Source organism: Cryptomeria japonica, chromosome 9, assembly GCF_030272615.1.
Source record: "Cryptomeria japonica chromosome 9, Sugi_1.0, whole genome shotgun sequence".
In the NCBI taxonomy this organism is placed as follows: domain Eukaryota; kingdom Viridiplantae; phylum Streptophyta; class Pinopsida; order Cupressales; family Cupressaceae; genus Cryptomeria; species Cryptomeria japonica.
Window position 1 is genome coordinate 696,854,440 of NC_081413.1, and position 19,889 is coordinate 696,874,328.

Genomic DNA, 19,889 nt, shown 5'->3' on the forward strand with positions numbered 1-19,889 from the left:
ATTTCCAAACTTCTTGCTTTCTTCTTGGGCGGACTTGGATAGTCTTTGGACATGCTTTTCTTTGTTTTGTTTTTCCTGATCTCATCATGGGCGGACTTTTTATTGTCTTGGACAATCTAAACCATGCTTTTTAATTATGCTTTTTCCTTGTCATCTCGGTCTAGGAGGACTCGGCAAGTGTTTTGACATGTTTTTCCTCGAGAGGGCAGAGTTTAGGCTTCTTTGGACATATTCTTCATGCCTAGGCGGGCTTGGCACAAGTGTGGACATTCTTCATGTTGTTGACTTAATTACGGATAAGAGTTTACTTAACCTTTGCCATCCTTGCTTAACTGCAGATAGGAGTTTAATACTTGTTTGCCAACCTTCTCCCTTGGCTAGGCGTACTTTAGAGATGGCTGGCCATCTATGCCTTGTGCAATTTACTTTGCCAACCTCAAATTTTCCTTGGGCAGACTTCATGGGAGTGAAGCCAAGAGTGGGCAGACTTTAAGTTATGTTTTCCATGCTTTCATATATGCTTTAGGCGGAGTTGAAGAGCTTTATGCCAAGGCGGACTTGACACATCATTGGCCATGTCTTTCATGCCTTGGGCGAGCTTGACCCTTATGCCATTTTTTTTCTCTTCCAAACATCCGTTAGATTTTGCCATGTCTAAATTGGATCTGCCATATTGATGCTGGATCATCTGGAACAAAACCCTAGATTAGGGTTTTCACCTTTCTTTTTACACTTAAGAGGCAAAAAATTTCGATTCTAACAACATGGGTATTGATCATATGGCCTGAGGAACATAACCCTAATTCTACTTTCAAAAAAGCAGAAAAAAGCAAAAAGCAAGCCAAAAAAGTTGTTTCCCGGATTGGCCCCAAAATGCCAAAAACAAAACTTTGTAAATTTAGAAAAAAACAAAAAAGCAAAAATTTCTAAAAATAGAAAGTTGTCAGAAATGACCCAAAGCAATTGCGATCTTCGTTCTTCAGACCTTCTAAGCACTTTGACAATGTTCTGATAGTATTCTAAGAACAAATTCTCTACTTGTCTCTGGATGACTTATCAAAAAACCCTTATCTTAGACTCCCAATGAAACGACTTATGAAATTGCAGAGCTAAGACCAAAACCCTAAAAAGCAAACTACTAGGGGGTCCCCATTCGCAATGGGGCGATGTGTGAAATAGGTCAACACGTAGCAAGGCAGGGAGGGTAGCGTATCCAATAACATTTTAAATAAATAATGAACAAGGGTACCAAAGCAAATTTACTTCCTGACAAATCTTTATCTTTCCAATATTTTTAGAGAATGACACAAACATTCATCTTCAACATCTCTCATAAAGAACTTACATGGTCAGTGAAAGTTGTTTGACAGATTTAATACAATCTAATTGAGATAAATATTAATAATCCATTCTTATATAGACTAAAGTTGATTCCACATTAGCTCTCTGCAAAGGATCATCTCTAAAATATCTTTGGAAGGGACTGTACCTATGAGAAGAATTTGCTAAAATGACCTCAAATTTCATCTTCACCATGTCCCATAATTTAACTTACATGGCATTTGGGAATTGATTGACAGCTTTAATACAGACAAACATAGAGAACTAATGTGATAACTCCTTCCTTTTTGACTAAAATAGCTTCTATAGATAGTATGTACTATGTCCACTAAACTACTAATAGTAGTGTTGCTACTTGCCTAAACCCTTAAGATTTAAATGTGTAACCTGCAAGCTTTCAAAAGTCAAAGCAAACATTTTTAAAGACTGTAAAATCAAACTCAAAGATTACATACCATATAAATGACAATCGTAAAATATAGAAACATTATTGCAGCAAACAATCTTATATATATTGATACTTGCAATAAAAGTGAGGTGATTTGTATTACTCCCACAGAAAAATAAGCATAGTCCTATAGGCTTTACCTGAGATAGTAGTACAAACCCGGCATATAGATGTACAGCAACCAAAACATCATCATTTGTAGCCTGAAAAAAACACAAATAGTGCTGAATTATAGGATGTAAAAAAACTATGAAACAAAAATAATGAACTGTGTTTGACAGGTTTAAATCACTGTACAAAAACTGGTTATTGCCAGTTTATATTTATGATTCAGTTCAGCAATTCCATTTATGGTATGACTATCATCAGTGAGCTTTAAAATCTGACATTGCAAGGTACTACAATACTTAAGGCCATCCATACCCAACAACCTATTTAGTCACATCTACTCACCTTGGAAATAGCAAGCTCATATTGATTGACAGCTTCATCACATAACTTTTTCTTAAATTGAACTGCACCCATTGCAATATAGGGTTCTGAACTTTCTGGATCCTTTTCTATGGCTTCTCTGCAGACAAGGTAGAAGAGTAAATATTAATCAAATTTACAACCGACATTTGCAACAATACATGAGGAGAAAATGACAGTAACACAAGATAATTAGCAAGTTTATTTATTTTGAATATCAAAGTAAATTACTAATCCATGTTGAACTTATAGCCTAAGTTGAATTTATAATTTTTTATATATTAAAACTATAAGAACAGTGATACTCATAATTGTCAATAAACAAAATATTTAAATACCTCATAATTGGAAAAAAGGAAAACACTCATAAATTCATAAATCAATGATTTGTCAAACATCAGTACACAAAGGACATTACAATCAATATTCAATTATCTTCATATTGCTCTTTGAGCATCAAAGTCAACATTCGTTCAGTTTCATTTGAACCACAATGAGTTACAATTTCACTTCCACTAGTCATGTCATATGTAGAAGCTGCCTCATTTAAAGAGATTTCAGCAAGTTGCTCAACAATATCATCTAAGCCAGCACACTCAACCATTAGATTTCAATTCTTCGTAACACCCTCACTGCAATCAAGTTTCTTATGTAACAAGAGATGCAAGTTGGAGTTCACAAATACCAAATCTAAAGTTCTTTTGGACCCTATTGGCTAGACTTCATCAAGTGGATAAAGGAGTATGTGCTCCAACTCCTCTCAATTGAATAACTCACAACCTATAGAAATGTTTAACTATATGCAAAATAAGCTATATTCCACAAAGTCTTAGGATGAAGGGATGAAGCATTGTGGGGATGGATTTCAAGGATGGTGAAACCAAGGCCTAGATTTGAGGATGCCAACTAGAGGGGGTCTAAAAGTCGAGACCCTAATGAGGTTGAGGGGTCCTCACATGGGTCTAGAGGCAACACCCCTCGTGGGGGTTTGGGAACAAAGTCAATTTCACAATTTTATAACTTAAGGATGAAATTAGGTATTTGGCACTTTTTTGTTTATTAAATTTTTTTTTATTTTTTTTTTGGTTTTTACGTTTAGGCAGTCCTTGGGTCCAGCCAAGTTCTGTATGGGTCCTTTTGTGAGTGGTGGAACTGCTGATGGTGTTTTTACATGTTATCCTCATTTTCAAAAATGTGACAACCCCTACATTTTTTGCTTTAAAAGCGTCATTTTTGTCTCCAAGGCACATTTTACGAGGTACAAAACTCACATTTGTTAGTGTCAAATCATCAAGGGGTGTCTTTGCCATCACTATCCAAGTTTTGGTAAGTTATGGCCTTCATTTTCCTAGCTTTTTGAGCAATTTCGGGTTTCAGAGCAGACACTGCAAGTTGGAGATTTTACTCTAAGGCACGTTTTTCAAGGCAAAATTTTTGCTTCTTGTTGAACTAGACTGATCTTTGGTTTATCCTTGATCCATGTTTCAAATTTAATCGTGTTCCGAGTTCGTTTTCTATGTCTTTCCTTTAAATTCGGGTTTTTTTCCTCTTGACTACGAGTGGGAATTTTTCCTTCTTTTGCAAGTTAGGAGTTTTCTTTTGGTTTTTTTAAGTTGTAAGGGTTTTTTCTAGCAATTACAAGTGAACTTTATAAAAGACTTGTAACTTGTAACTTGCTTTTTGTTTTCCATTTCCCTTTTTGTCTTTTAAGTTGTTTGTATGAACTTTTTGGACAAATTGCAAGTGAATTTAAAATACAAGTTTCATGAGAACTTGTAAGTTCTCATAAAAGTTCCTACTTTGTGCTTTTAAGATGTAATAGGGATTTTATTTCCCTATGTCAAATCTTTATGTGTTTTTATGTTTTTAAGTTGTAATAGGGATTTTATTTCCCTATTACAAGTTTTTATGTTTTATTGTTTTAGTTGTAATAGGGATTTTATTTCCCTATTACAAGTCGTTTTGTTGTTTCTTTTTGTGCTTATTTCTCCTAGAAACCCGAATTTGCACAAATGAAGGAAAAGTAATGTTATTTTTAACTTGCAAAGGGGATTTAGAAACCCGATTGCATCTTTTTGAAGGGCATTTTTACTTGGAGTCGCAAATGAAGAACTTGACCTGCACATATAGCTCCAAGATCCCAATTTTTGTGGCTTTCTTGTTTGAATCCGATTTGCTAGGAGGAGGGCGTTGAATGTAAGAGACATGGGAGGATTTTTCTCCATTTGCTGGGCATAATAGACATGTTTTGCCACATTTTTTGATCTCTATTGCAACGTGTTCGCTGGTTTGGTTTGGGTCTCTCTTGCAACGAGTTTGTAGGCATTTTTTATCCTTCCTTCCAACATGGAGAGCAAAAACCCTTTGTGCGTTATTCCTTCTTTCCTCTTCATGTCGTTTTTCTTGCTTGGAGGTTGAAACAAACCTCGTTTTTAGTTGCCAAGGGTTTTCAACGTGTCTATTTATAGAGCTATTTGGATCTTCCCAAATCATTTTGTTCTTTGAATGCAATTTGTGAATTTGCATGTTTTTCCCCTCTTGCAATTTTTTCCTATTTACTTGCAATCGGGATTTTAAAACCCAATTACAAGTGCAAGTTGTAATGTTCTCTTACTTGTAGTCAGCCTTCTAGAACCTGAAATTGGTCCAAAATGCACTCAAAAACACTTGAAAATGAGTCTTAAAGATCCAATTACAAGTGCAAACTTGTAGTTGCTCATTACACATATGAAGTTGCATGTTTGTTCTCCACAATTGCAAGTTAATGCTCTTGTTTTTCTACACATGTAATGTTCTCTTACTTGCAGTCAGCCTTCCAAAACCCAAAATTCACTTGTGAGCCCATTTTTGCATCAATTCATCCCTTCCCTTGTCAGTCTTGTTTGCACACATGGCCTACCAAATCAATGGATTAAGGCATGGGCCTTATTTTGCAAGCAGTTTCCAAGATTGGAGGATTATACAAAGAAAGAAAAACAACATGACAAAGCCACACAAGGAGACGGATAAGTGATATGATGTAATGTCCCCTCATGGGTTTAGGCATTCTTTAGCCATAATTAATCAATTTCAACATACTTATTGTAAATGTTATTCAATTTTCAATTCAATATGCAAGTTATATTCTAGTTGATATTATCTTGTTCTATGTATTATCTATTTATATTATAAATCTGACTATCTTCTTTTGTATGGCAGGTGAGAGGAGCATTTACTGATTTCGATGTCCTTTCTCACAAATGCCATTTGATAAATATATGCAAGCTGGGTACGATCAAGACATTACTTGATCGTGCCCCTTTGCTAATCGCAGTAATCACAAACGGTGTATGTTTAACAACCGATACCAATCGGTGTATGCTTAACTTAACAGCCCGATACCAATCGGTGCGTATTTACCTTGCCACCCAATATTAATCGGTGCATACATAACCCGATATCAATCGGTGCAAGATTACATTGACACCCGAAACTAATTGGTGTTTGGTGGATCCGATAATCATTTGTTTACTATTAAATATGTTAACCGATATAAATCGGATTGCATTGGTTAGCCCGATTTAATAATCGGTGAACACAAATAATGTAACCAATATTAAATCGGGATTCTATGCTATAGGATGATTATCGATAGATAAGCATTTGATCGAACTAAGTAGATTGATCATATACAAATGATGAATGGTTATCAAATGAAGGATTAATAGCTTGAAGTTTTTCATTATAATTATCAATAGGATAAATGATTGAATGAGAGACTTCATTTATCTCTCATTCAATCATTTATCTTACAAAAGCTATCATGCATTAACACTCCCTCTTAGCTAGGTAAGATAAATGCAAACAATATATCAAGCATCACAATTCAAATGATGGTTAGCATTCTTTACACAATCAACTCTCTAGAAAATCATATCACCTAATCACATGATATGAAGTATCACCTAAACACATGATACAAATGTTCATCACGTCAATCTTGTGATGACAGCATATCACCTAAGCATGTGATATCAGTATTGCCTAAACACGCAATACTTAAGGATAATCATATGAGAAAGATTAAATTCTCATCTTATCCAAGTTGTGGTGTGTGCACTAACACCTTATACAAATGTTTTACCACAACACAATCATGGCACATCCATGACACACCAAAGATCCAATCATGATAACTAGTTTGGACATCATAAGAACGTCACCTTATAATGTCTACATACAAGTGTTCATTATCTTGAGAGATCGTCACCTCTTAGATATGAACCCAGGGGATAAAGTCCAAAATGTCCTATCATGACAAAGAAGTTTACACATTAAACATCTTATTGATATGCAAATACGAATTTACAAAGCAAATTACCTTTCTATCATACCTAAACCTTTTCTGAAGTGATCAACTTTCACTCTGGAAAGAGGTTTAGTTAGAATATCTGCACTTTGATCTCCTGTACAAACATATTCTAAATGGATCACATTCCTATCTACCATATCCCGCACATAGTGGTATGGAATCTCAATATGCTTGGATCTGTCATGGAACACTTGATTTACTGAAAGTTTTATGTAGCTCTGATTGTCACAACGTATAACAGTGGGTTTCATAGGCTCTCCAAAATACCCCACAAGCAACTTCCTAAGCCATACTGCTTCTCGAGCAGCCATAGAAGCTGCAATGTATTCGGCCTCGGTGGAGCTTTGAGCTACAGAAGACTGCTTCCTACTGATCCAAGATATCATAGCTGAACCTAGACTGAAGCAACACCCTGAAGTGTTTTTTTCTGTCAGTCACACTTCCAGCCCAATCTGAATTTGTAAATCCATGTAGGTCTATATCAACTTTCTCATATTTGAGACCAAGGTTTAGGGTACCTTGTAGATATCTCATAATGTGTTTTACTACAACCAGGTGTATCTCTTTAGGTTCACACATAAACTGACTTAGAGCATTAACTGCATAACAGATATCTGGCCTTGTATTTACCAGGTACATCAGGGACCCAATCATCTGTCTGTATTGAGTAGGGTCAGTGGGTTGTGACTATGCTACTGCTTCCTTAAGTTTATGTAAATTGGTTTCCATAGGAGAGGTCATGGGCCTACGGTTTAGCATTCTGAATCTCTTCAAAATGTCCAAGGTATACTTTCCTTGGTTTAGTATAATGTTGTCAGAATTCTGCCATACTTCCCACCCTAGGAAGTAATGAAGGAGTCCCGAGTCCTTCATATCAAATTCTTTGGATAGATCTTTCTTGCATTGATCTATAAGGTGATCATTTCTTGTGATTAATAAGTCATCAACATATAAAATCAATATTAGCATATCACCTTTATTTCTTTTGTAGTAGAGATTAGGATCTGCATCATTCTTAGAGAAACCTAGTCCTGAGAGATAAGTGTCAATTCTTTCATACCAGGCCCTGGGAGCCTGTTTAAGTCCATAGAGAGCTTTCTTGAGTCTACATACATGAGACTCTGCATCATGAATTTCAAACCCTTCAGGTTGCTCTAGGTAGACTTCTAAGATCTCACCATTTAGAAATGTTGTCTTAACATCCATCTGGTGTACCTTCCACCCCTTTGTTGTTGCAATGGCTTATACAGCTCTTACTGATGTATACCTAGCAACAGGTGCAAAAGTTTCTTCATAATCTATTCTTTCCCTTTGTGAGAACCCTCTAGCTACAAATTTGGCCTTGTGTATTTCAATACTGCCATCTGCAGCATGTTTGATCTTGAACAGCCATTTAGATGAAACAACAGATTTCTTGGTTGGCCTAGGAACAATCTCCCAAACATCATTTTTCATAATGGACTGATACTCTTCAGACATGGCATCCTTCCATACTTGATGTTCAAGTGCATCTGATACATTGTTTGGTTCAGTTTTAGAGAGATCATTCATAAGGGCAACATAGTTAGTGAATTTATTAGGCCTTTTGCTTTCCCTGAAGATTCCTGAAGGAGCAACAAACTTCTGAGCTTCTGCTACAGTCTTGGTGGCCCATAGTGGTCTTTTCTTGAGGTTTTCTCTAGGTGGATTTTGAGTTTCACCTATAGTTTCCTCAAGATTCTCCCTCTGAAGCTCAGGAGTAGGATCTTCATCTATGCTAGGGGTAGGGATATAGACTTCAGGCTCTAGTGAGCTTTGGGCTCTTTTGAAGACCAAGTCTTCTTCAAAGATCACATCCCTACTTAGTTCAATATTCTTTTGACCAAGTATATAGATCCTGTAGGCTTTGGAGGTTTCACTATATCCTACAAGGATTCCCCTTTTTCCAGAAGGCTCTAATTTTAATCTTTTCTCCCTAGGTACATGAATATAGACAGGGTATCCAAATATCCCAAGATGGCTAATATCTGGTTTTGATTTAGTAAAGACTTCCTCAGGGATCTTATCTTCAAGATGGGAATGAGGACATCTGTTTTGAATATATACAGCAGTGCTAGTTGCTTCTGCCCAAAGATTGACATTTAGATTCTGATCAAGAATCATAGCTTTGGCAGCTTCAACAATTGTCCTATTTTTCCTCTCAGCTACCCCATTTTGTTGAGGATTATAAGGTATTGTTAACTCCCTCTTAATCCTTGAATTTTTACAAAACTCTTTAAATAATTCCGATGTGTATTCCCCCCCATTATCAGTTCTTAAGGTTTTAATTTTAATTCCTGAGTAGTTCTCTGTTAGTGATTTGAATTCTTTAAACCTAACAAGGATCTCTTTTGATTCTTTACATTTCAGAAACTAGATCCAAGTTTTCCTAGAGTAGTCATCAACAAATATTACATAATACAAAAAAAAACCCCAAAGAAGGTACGGACATGGGTCCACATACATCATAATGAACTAGCTCTATAATTTTACTTGTTTTCCTAGTACTATTTTGAAAGGCACCCTTAGTATTTTTACCTAGGGCACATCCTTTGCATGCCCCTGACTGATGTTGCTTTAACTTAGTTAGACCTGTGACAAGGTCGCCCATTGATGATAAAGCTCTAAAATTTAGGTGGCCTAGTCTTCTATGCCAGACTTCATTAGCATCTGTAGTCTCATGGATTAGGGTTAAGTTGGGCTCTGTGCATAGCTCATACAAGTAGCCTTGTCTTTGACCAATAGTTTTAGCTTTCTTGATGGATGAATTCTTTGGCCAAGCCAACACTCTGTTGTCCATGAAAGTCACTCTGTATCCATTGTCCTCCAGTGCTGATATTGAGACTAGGTTTCTCTTGATGCCTGGAACATATAGTACTCCTTTAAGTTGTAATGATACACCTGACTTTAGTTTGATGGTGCAAGTTCCAACTCCTTTGACTGGATGTGTGGAGTCATCTCCAATATTTACTTCTTCATCATTCTCCTCTTTCATGGAGTCTAGCACTTCTCTAAATCCTGTAATGTGTCTGGATGAGCCACTGTCGATCACCTAGGAGTTAACTTTGTTTGATGCTTGGTTTGTAAGTGTTGAATAGAGTACATACTTCTCGGGGTCCTCTTCCCTTTTAGATTTTCCTATTTTGGCAAATGTGGCTTGTTGCTTGGCTCTTTCTCGACATTTGATGCAGCTATCTGTGTTATCAAATTATTCTTCTTATGAGATAAATTGTCTAAAGATAGATAATCCTCTTATGGCGATCTATCAAATTATTCTTCTTATCCTAATGCTAACAATTGGTGGGAAATGATGATCTTTCGTTCAGGTTGCTAGCTGTATGTTCATCAATAACAATACTCAATCAATGCCTTTATCCTCCTTAATCATTGCTGCTCGTTAATTATTTAGGCTTGTTAGTTTAAATCATAACATTTCACTTGTATGTCAATGATAGTTCAAAACCTTAATCCATCAATTAATGCAACTATCTTCCTATCAAACACAAATCTTAGATAAAAATTGTGACTTGCGGTGTATTTCTTCTATGACTACGGATGATGTGGATACAAAATAGTCTTCAACATGATTGAATCTGATTATATATATGATCATTGAGACATTGATGTGTGCTGCCTTTTTAATTCATGTATATAGTCTTTTTTTAATTGATGCAAAGGTAAGATCTGACATGCATCAGATCTTGTCTGCCATTATTGAGGTATGTTGAATATTAATAATAATTTCTTTTCTAGGATTTAGTTGTTAATTAGTAATCTTGAAATATTAATAAGAAATTTAAAAGATGTTTTTTTTAAGAAATATGTAATATAATAATATGTTTATTATTAAAAGGTTCATTCACCTTTACTTTGAATGAACTATAAATTCATAATTAAATTATTGATGCAACAAGCATATTCAAAAATAGATTACTATTATTTGACAATATGGGAATATCACATATGATTAGTTGAGAGCACAGAATGCTTTCAAGACAAAGATAGGCTTCTTACTTCATCCTTGTGGTTCTTTTTACTGAAGGTCTGGAGGAGCCGTTGAAGGGTTGGGTGAAGGCGTTTGATCCACCAATGCTGAATGAAGCTATCAAAAAATCAAGAACCATGGAGTTGGCTGCCCCTAAGTCCAAATTTCAGTCCAAGCCCTTCCTGTATCGAAAGGACAAGAATAAATTTTCAAATCAGTCCAAGAAGTTTCTCTCTAGGATGGATGATGAGCTGCGAAGAGAGCTCCGGAGGAAGAATCTGTGCTACTCTTGCAAGGAACCATGGGCCTCGGGTCACAAGTGTCATGGAAAGGGCAATGAGCTCTGTATGGAAGCCTATTCTGCTGATGGATCAGATTCTGAAAAATTCAGAACAGTAGATTGAAACAGGGGAAAGCGAGTACGAGGAGGTTCCAAAAGAGATTCAGGATCACCACGAAGATAGGGGTGTAGTTGCACAACTATCCAGTCTTCCTACAAATGAATCATTTAGAGTCCAGGGAGTGCTTGGAGAGCACCGAGTGATTGCTCTTATTGAAACTGGAGCAACTCATAACTTCATAAATGAAAGGATTGTTGCAAACAGAGACCTTGTAACTGATGAGGTTGAAGGATTCGAAGTAATGGTGGCAGATGGTTCCACCATCTCTTGCAACCGGATGGTTTCTAATATGTCTTTGAAGTTGGGAAATTATGAAGTCAAGGATGACTTCTTTGTGGTTAGCATTGGAGGAATTGATGATGCAGTGTTTGGCATACTATGGTTGCGATCTCTTGGTGAGATCACTCTCAATCTGCAAACAATGGAGTTGAAGTTTATGTCCGAAGGGAAGAGAGTGGTGTTAAGAGGGATGTCTAATGGAGGCCCTCAAATTGTGTCATTGAAGAGGATGGAGAGGCTGATCTGTCATAATCAAGTGGAGTGGGCAGCGGAATGCATGATCCTATCATCCAATCCAATAGAAGAAAAGAGACACTATCCTCCCGATATTCAAGAATTGATCACCAATAGGAGTAAAGTCTTTGAAACTCCACCCCCTAGGAGACCTCGTAAGAGAGGGACTGAGCATATCATCGAACTAGAAGGAGCAAAGCCGGTCATGACAACTCCATACCGGTATCCAAAGAAGCAGAAGGATGAGATAGAAAAAGCTATAAAAGAGCTTTTGGATATGGGATGCATCCGGCCGAGTAAGAGCCCCTTTGGTTCAGCAGTGGTGCTAGTGAAGAAGGATGGGACCATGTGCATGTGCATGGATTACCGAGCTCTCAATCAGAAAACCATCAAGAATCGGTACCCTATTTCTAGGATTGATGAGCTACATGGTGTTGTTTTCTTTTCTAAGATTGATCTCAGATCCGACTATCATCAAATTAGAAAGAGGGAATCTGATATTGAGAAGACAGCCTTCAGATGCCACTTTGGGCATTTTGAGTTTCTAGTCATGCCCTTTGGGTTGACTAATGCTCCTACTACCTTCCAATCCTGTATGAACAGGATCTTTCAGAAACAGTTGAGGAAGTTCATGCTTATCTTCTTTGATGACATCCTCATTTTCAATAAGTCATGGAAGGAGCATTTGAAGCACTTGGACAAAGTACTCAGCATTCTGGAGTCTGAGTCATTGTTTGCCAAAGAGTCTAAGTGTGAATTTGGGATGAAGGAATTGCTTTACCTTGGGCATATCATCAGTGCAGAAGGAGTTAAGGTCGATAGTTGATTGGCCTCCACCTGAGAACTTGTAAGAACCCTTACTAACTTTGCCCTTAAATCATTGATTTCTACCCTTGGGAATTTTGTCAAACACTTGTCTTGCAAAGTCTGTACTTGCTGTTATGAATTTTCTGTTTGTATTGTTTAGGTCTTGTACACTGCAATTAATGTTTTGAATGCCTCTAACCATGAAAGATTGACTAACAATGTCATAGAAATGATATGCCAATTGATTTTGATGCATATAAGTAACTAAAATAACAACTACAGCTGCTTGACAAATCATCAAACACTTGGCATGCAAACTAGAAATTATGTGGCAGCAGCATAATGAAGTTTTTATTAGTTATTCTCACACCAAATAGTTACAAAGGTATAACATGTAATTTTCAATACTTATGACAGCAAAATTAGAGAACCTGATATGTAAAATGCTTGCTGCAAATGATGGTCTCCACTCTTCAATGGACTACCAATTAAACACGTTCCTGCTGTAGCTACGAATAATTTGCCAATTAAATGCCTGTTTCCTTAGTACTGTAGCACGTCACTATTCACGCCACTGTAGCGTTTCACTATTCACGGATTACTGTAGCGCGGGTACTGTAGCGCGGTTACTGTAGCGTTTACTGTAGCGCGGGTACTGTAGCAGCAATTGTATTTTGAAATGATTGCTTCAATTCTGATTTTTAATGGCTGCCAAATGAAACTGTAGGTCTGCAATTAATATATATTCGAAAATCTGCATACCCTAGATGTCTTCCCTTCTTTTTAAAGCCCAAATAGAACTCCAGAATGAAGCTCTCTTGAAATGCCAAATTTAGTGGATATTTCACCACCTCAAATGGTTGCAACACTGAAGAATTGTCGCTCTCCAATGGCTGACTGAATCAGAAACCCTTGGCTTCTTCTCCCAAGTTCATAACAAACAAATATCAATTCTCTGGATGGATGATATAAAATGAGCTCTTAAGTCCCTTCTTATTCTTTCTTATGAGAGCTCGAACACTTTCTTGGCCAATGTGGGATTAAAGACATATTCACACATTATAATATTAAAGTGACTTTATTATTATAAAGTTACTTTATAACTTTATAATAACATTAAAATATTTAAATAAATCACTTAAGTCACTTTTAATTAAATTAATTAAATATAAAGTCACCTTTTTTAATTTTATTTTATTTAATGACTTAATAAGAAATTAATTTAATCAATTTCTCCTTATTTCTCCACTTAGCCTTCGGAGAATGTAAAGGCTAAGAACTCCAATGAGATGCTAAAAAGGTGGGGACATTACAGAACTTGACACATCTAAAGGGGTTCTTGGGTCTATGTGGCTTCTACAGGAGGTTTGTGAAGGGCTACTCTCAGATGGTTGCCCCCCTCGCGGATCTCACTAAGAAAGGAGCTTTTGTATGGTCAAAAAAGGCACAAGTAGTGTTTGACAAGTTCAAGGAGATTGTGAGCTCATGCCCTGTTTTGGTTATACCAGCTTTCACCAAGCCCTTTAAGTTACTGTTATCAATGAAGCCTACACCCTTTGCTAAAGCTGTGAACTTCGGCTACCTATTGAAACATGGGAACACTTCGAGGTTGTGGGTAACCTAAAATTGAAGTGGACCTCTAGAGTAAGCTGGTTCTTTTCAAAATCTTCACCTAAACTAACGATTTCTTCAGGGAAAAGAGTGAGGAGGAGGACATATGAAACCAAAATCTAACCCTAAGGTGATGCACCAAAATGATATGTTGAAAACTACAAAGTAAGAAAGAGTGACACACAATATGACAGTAATAAAACTCTCTTTCACAACCCAGAAAAAGATAACCTTTGCATCAATAATTTATAAGGAGACTAGATAACCACAGTCCTAGGAGAAAGAAAAACTTTCACAATCCAAAACTGATAACTACTAACAAACAGCTTATAACCTACAAATGATTATTCCCCTGCATAAAGGCACCAATATGAAAAGATATAGCTCCAAGGACAAGAAAACTCACAAGAATCTGCACTAAACAATAAGGACCCACAATAACAGAAGAAACTAGGAACGAGTGAACTAATTGTTACTGCAAAAGGTATCACCAATCTGTACTATTCCTGAAAATGTGTTACAAAATCATTCATTTTCTGCAGAAAGAACTCTAAAAATTCTAGTCTGTCAAATAAAATGAACAAGTAAGAACCCTTAAAAAAGAGAAGGAAAGCAGTATGTATGTTGCTTCCAATAGCTACATCCCATAAAGCAAGCCCTAACCACTTGGTCGAATTCAACCCCAAAAGCCCACTTTTAGGGTCAAAAACAAGTGTAAAACTGAAAAGACTTGAACAAAAAGTCAAGCCACCCCATGCTCTGCCATAAAAGCTCCTAAATGCATCATAAATGGCTCCAAAATATCTCTGACAGGCCTGCAAGCCTTCATTAATGCAAAAATATCCCCCTTTGACCCCATTAAAATAAAAATAGGATATATATCTCATAAAGTGATTTTTTGATATTTATTATTTAATTAAATATTTGCTTTGCTTCATGTTTATATTTTAAGGCAAAAATGTTACTAAATGAAATAATGATAAAACAATTTAATAAAGTGACCTATTTATCACTTTAACAAACATTTAATTATTTCATTTAGTAGCATTTTGATTTTAAACTATAAAATGAAATAAAATAAATTATTTAATTAAATAATAATTTTTTTATAAAAATGCTTTAATCAATATATATTAAATTTTATCTATTTGACCCATGCCTAAAAAACTTCATAAAAGACCTATTTATTAAGTGATTTGTTAATATCACTTAATAAATATTAGTCATTACAAAACACTTATTAAGTGATATTAACAAATCACTTAATAAAGATGAACAAGGGGAAAGCAAAGAGAAACTCGACCCCTTAGGCATTTCACGGGGAGAAAGAGGGGGAAAATAAAACAAAGGCAAAAATGCCTTAACCCATCGATGAGGAAATAGGGAAAAAGAAACCCTAAAAACCTATTTCATTCCTCATTCGATAAGTCTTCATTTGTTCTGCTGGAGCAATGCCCATGAGGGAGGGCTTGAAGGTCGAACCTGCAATTCTGTCAATTTTGGGCCTCTCACGGCAGGTGAAATTTATCATTTTTTGTCCTTTCTTGTGCTGTGCGTGATTTTCTTCTGATCTTTTTTGTTGGGCGCCACCATGTTTTTATTTCTCATTCTTGGGGAGCTCGAGTGGGCATTTTTCTAGAAAATATTCTGCAAATCTCTTCCATTAACAGCTGCTTCAGGTGCGCCCTTTCCTCAAACACATCAACTTGATTTCTTCTGTTTAGTGACTGCTAAATGAAAAAAATGAAAAATAGTTGTTGTTTGCCTTTTTCCTCTTTCCCTTTTGTGTGTCAAACTTGTGCTTAAGGCTGTAAATGCATTTTCATGGATGCATCCTTGTTATTGCATATCTCCTGTAGGTCGTGGGTTTTATTTCTGCACATCCTTGTCTGATAATATATATTGGGCATGATTTTGTTGGTTTCTCTTGCAGTTGGGCGCCACCGAGGGTTTTCTCTGGTTCGAGGGTTTCATGGGAAGCATTTATTTGATATAAAACTGCCATTACTTGCCGCCACAGGTTTTTCTCTCCTTGCTTTTCCTTCCCTTGGTTGAAGAAGCTATCACAGCTCTGCATTTTAGACAAAATTTCACATTACTATCTTGAATCAGCTTGCTGTGCATTTCATTTTCTAAGTTTTAACCAGAGAAGGGTTCATTATAACTCATATTTGATGCTTCTCTTTTCACTCTCATCTCATTTTAATCTCAAAATGACAATGGCATTAGCAATTCTTTATATATTCAGTTCGTATTTGAAAGGCTTATTATTGTAATGGTTGAAAACCCTTTGACTATCATATTTTCAACGTTGATGGTTGCTTCTGTCATCACACTTTATGCCTGATGTATTTTCATCATTGTTCAACCACTAGCATTGACCCAAAACGCTGAAAATTTATCGATGTGCTATGATGGTCTTTAAAACTGTTGCTCTTTATGAATCTGCCCACTGTACTTCGAATTGAACGTGCTCTTTGGTCTCCAAGATGGCCATTACTATCTAAGACTATGGAAATGGATTCTTTGCTCTAGACATGACTGATTTTGCCATCTCTGAATCTACCATGACTGTATTTTACATGCATTTCCATTGATCAGTAAATTACTTATAATATTCCTTCATTTCATTCATGCTAATGATGTATTCTTTATCATACTGTAATAGGCACAAAAATTCTCTTATCACTGTTTTATCACTGATTCGTGCCTTAATGACTGAGCTTGCTATTCAGTTCTGGGTTGCACAGTGGTAATGCACAATCATAAATGGAGCTATTTGATTAAAGCTGCCCTTGAATTAGTACTATAACTTTCCTTCACTACTCTTTGCTGCCCATATCGCTGTTGGGACTGTCTCTTTCATGATTTATCTCTTGAAAAATTCTTATGACTGTATTTTACCACTGCATCTAGTCACAGAGACTTACTGTATCATGACTGAAAACTCCCTTATTTGCTCATATATCTGTGATAAAAATGACTCTTTGCTTGGGGGGAATTTTGAAGTATATGCTATATGTGACCGCACGAACTGCCTTTACATTTGCTGTAGCTGAAAGATGAAAGCATTACTTCTAACTACCATACTCTGGTGCTGCTACTACACTACGCTGCCCTATTCACTACATAATGGAGATTACTCCGACATGTATACATCCTTGCATACATCTTCTGAGACATGTGACATGTGATGTGAATGATTGCTGTCCATACTGATTTTGATTCTTGTCTGTATTATTTTCTGGGATATGACTGGGTGCTTTTGTTGATTTCATATGAGCTGGGCTTAACCCTTGTGGGAGCCTCATTTACCCCCACTCATTTGTGAAGTTTACGACTAGCAAGCTGTCCTTTCCTGTTCCTACACATGAAGCAAACAAGTTAGAAATAAGATGCATTTGATTTCTTCTGATCTGATATTTGCTTTTTCTGAGATCTTTCGTGATGCTGACTATATGCACCCGATGCATGTAGGGACTATATATACATGCATGCATTAGTATACGTGTTAGGAATGTGATCAGCCATTGCTTAGAACAAAAAGTTCTAACGCATTGTATATTTTATTCTTTTGCAGATACCAGAAGGAAGAGAGACGCAGACAAGGACGAAGCAGCAATACAAAGGCAACATTATTGAGGCTTGCGGTTGGTTGAGGACAAGCAATATTGGGGAGGGCAGACTATAATGTCCCCTTCTTAGCAGTAATCAACTCAGTTGACTATTAGCCTATTCTGGAGTCCCGTAGGCTAGTCGAAAGCAAAAATTAGAGTTTCCTACCTCTAGGAGGATGTTTCAACATTTTTGGTGGCTTGCATGTTGGAGTTTGTCAGTTTTGGTTTTGGATTTCTTCTAGTCTTTCAAAAAGCTTCACAATGATGTTATATGCATAGCAAGCAACGGAGTTTGGCAAACTTACTATTTTTAGTAAGTGGAAGCGAGGGTAACTTATTTCTCTAGGTTTTTCTGGGTTTTCAGAGAGCTTAGCGATGGTGTAACATGCAAATGAACCTAAAGACTTTTTCAAACTTACTATTTTTAGTAAGTTGCGACGACTGCTCGGAATGTGGTTTAAATGTCTTTGGACACACTTACTATTTTAGCAGTATGCTATTTATAGCAGTGCTATTTTTGGCAAGGGTTTTGTAGCTCAGTTTAGTGGCTATTTCTGGTAGGGCAAATCTCTCAGATTGTTTCCCCATATCTTTAGAGCTTGTTTTGGCAGGTTCAGTATTTGATGAAAATGGTGTTTTTAATTAAATTATAACTTAAGGCAAGTTGGATGATTTTCTAAATAGGATTGCTTATATTAATATTTAAAAGTCATTTCCCTAAGTTTATGTTGAGCGCTCACTTTATATATTATTGGCATTTTTAATAAAGTGGCTCATCTATGCACTTGGGCAATTTGGGAAGGAGATGGAATGAAACAAAATGAAAGGCAAATTAAAAGAAATTTGAATGTCAATGTTTAATCCCATATTGGAGGGAAAGGAAGTTCGATTTAGGGAGAAGATTATAAATAGAGGCCTTGGGATCTCATTTTGGGTATCTATGAATATTGCAGCGAAGTGCTGCCGGAATTTCGATTCAATGCTTCAAGGAATGCTTACCACCTAGTTGAATGCTTAGCTTCTCACTTGAAAGATAGCGACTAATTGAGACTATGTGACTATTCTTAACTCAAGAGAATACATGGAGCTCATTGAGGAGATTATGTTTGATGTTTTTTGATTTTTGGTGTTCAGTGTGTGAGTTGTAGGTTGCTGGTTTTCAGTGTGGCTGTAGGTGTGTTTAATTCATAAGTCTTTGTGTGGATCCCTGTTGGTTCTGGGTATTTGTTCATCCTCTCCCTAAGCCTAGGCGATTCTTCATGTCAGTTTCTAGAACTTAATTTGAAGTCTCTATTTTTATATTGCAAATCATACTTTCTTCCCTAGTCGTACCATGTTAGGGTTGTCTTGGGATGCGTGCAAAATATGTTTGGGTGAGTATTTTGCATTTTGTGGGTCTTAGCATGATCACCTACCTCCTAGCTTTCATTTGCAATAAATTTTGAGTCATTCCATGGAGTATTGATTCAATTGCGAGCATTTTAATGTGGTTTAGTGTTGCTGGTTTGTGTTTTCCAGCTTGCTGTTCTTGCATATCAGAGTCTGAAAATTGAAGTGTGTTGTGTGTTTTGAGAGTAGTTAGTCTTTGTAGCTTTGGGAGTGCATAACACATCATTTGCAGAGACGGACAATGATATTCTCTAATCTGAAATTGATGCTATGTAATATAAAGTTGATTAGTGGTACTAACCAAAGAAGCATTAATCGTTTGGGGAATTAATCGGCAAACCAAAAAAATAAGATTTTTTGAAAAAATCGAGAAAAAATCGGATATACAAAAAAAGTAAAAAATTTGAAAAAAAACAATCAAAAATTACTTTTTTTATATATTTAATGGCATTTCCATAGTATAGAGATATTATAAGCAAATAAAACTAAGTTGCCAGTTGAGGTACTGTTAAGGCCCAAAAGTGCACCCGAAAACTAAGTTCTTAAAACCCAGCACTTTGGGATAACATGGGAACAATCATGAGTCTGTGGGTAAACTACTGGTATGATTGGACCTCCGAATAGGCCGGTTCCTGATACTGATGGATCACCTATTCTAACAAAACCCTTGGAAAAAGAGCATTTTGGGAAAAGGGAGAAGGAAAAAATAAAGATGGAAAGGAAAAACTAATAACCTAAATATAGCGATACACCATATTGATCTGAAAAAATGACAGAGAACTTTTTGAAATCACCTGTTTTACTCAAAAAACACCTCTGATTTATATCACAAAAAATGTTTTATGCAAAGGATTTTAACATAGAAAATTGAAAGGAAAAAAAATAACTTTCTCAAACAATTAAACTGATAAATCACAATGCATAACATGTGATTCAT

The 19,889-nt window shown here is 36.2% G+C and overlaps 1 protein-coding gene across 2 annotated transcripts in view; it reads right to left on the bottom strand.

Moving 5' to 3' along the window:
- LOC131073942 (ALBINO3-like protein 3, mitochondrial) overlaps positions 1-19,889 on the bottom strand; it is a 244,326-nt gene that overhangs the window by 28,081 nt on the left and 196,356 nt on the right. For both annotated transcript variants that reach the window (XM_058010465.2, XM_058010466.2), the window contains 2 exons: positions 2,243-2,360; positions 1,930-1,992 (listed from right to left, as the gene is read on the bottom strand). In XM_058010465.2, coding sequence (XP_057866448.2) covers positions 1,930-1,992; positions 2,243-2,360 — 181 coding nt within the window. The remainder of the gene's footprint in view (positions 1-1,929; positions 1,993-2,242; positions 2,361-19,889) is intronic.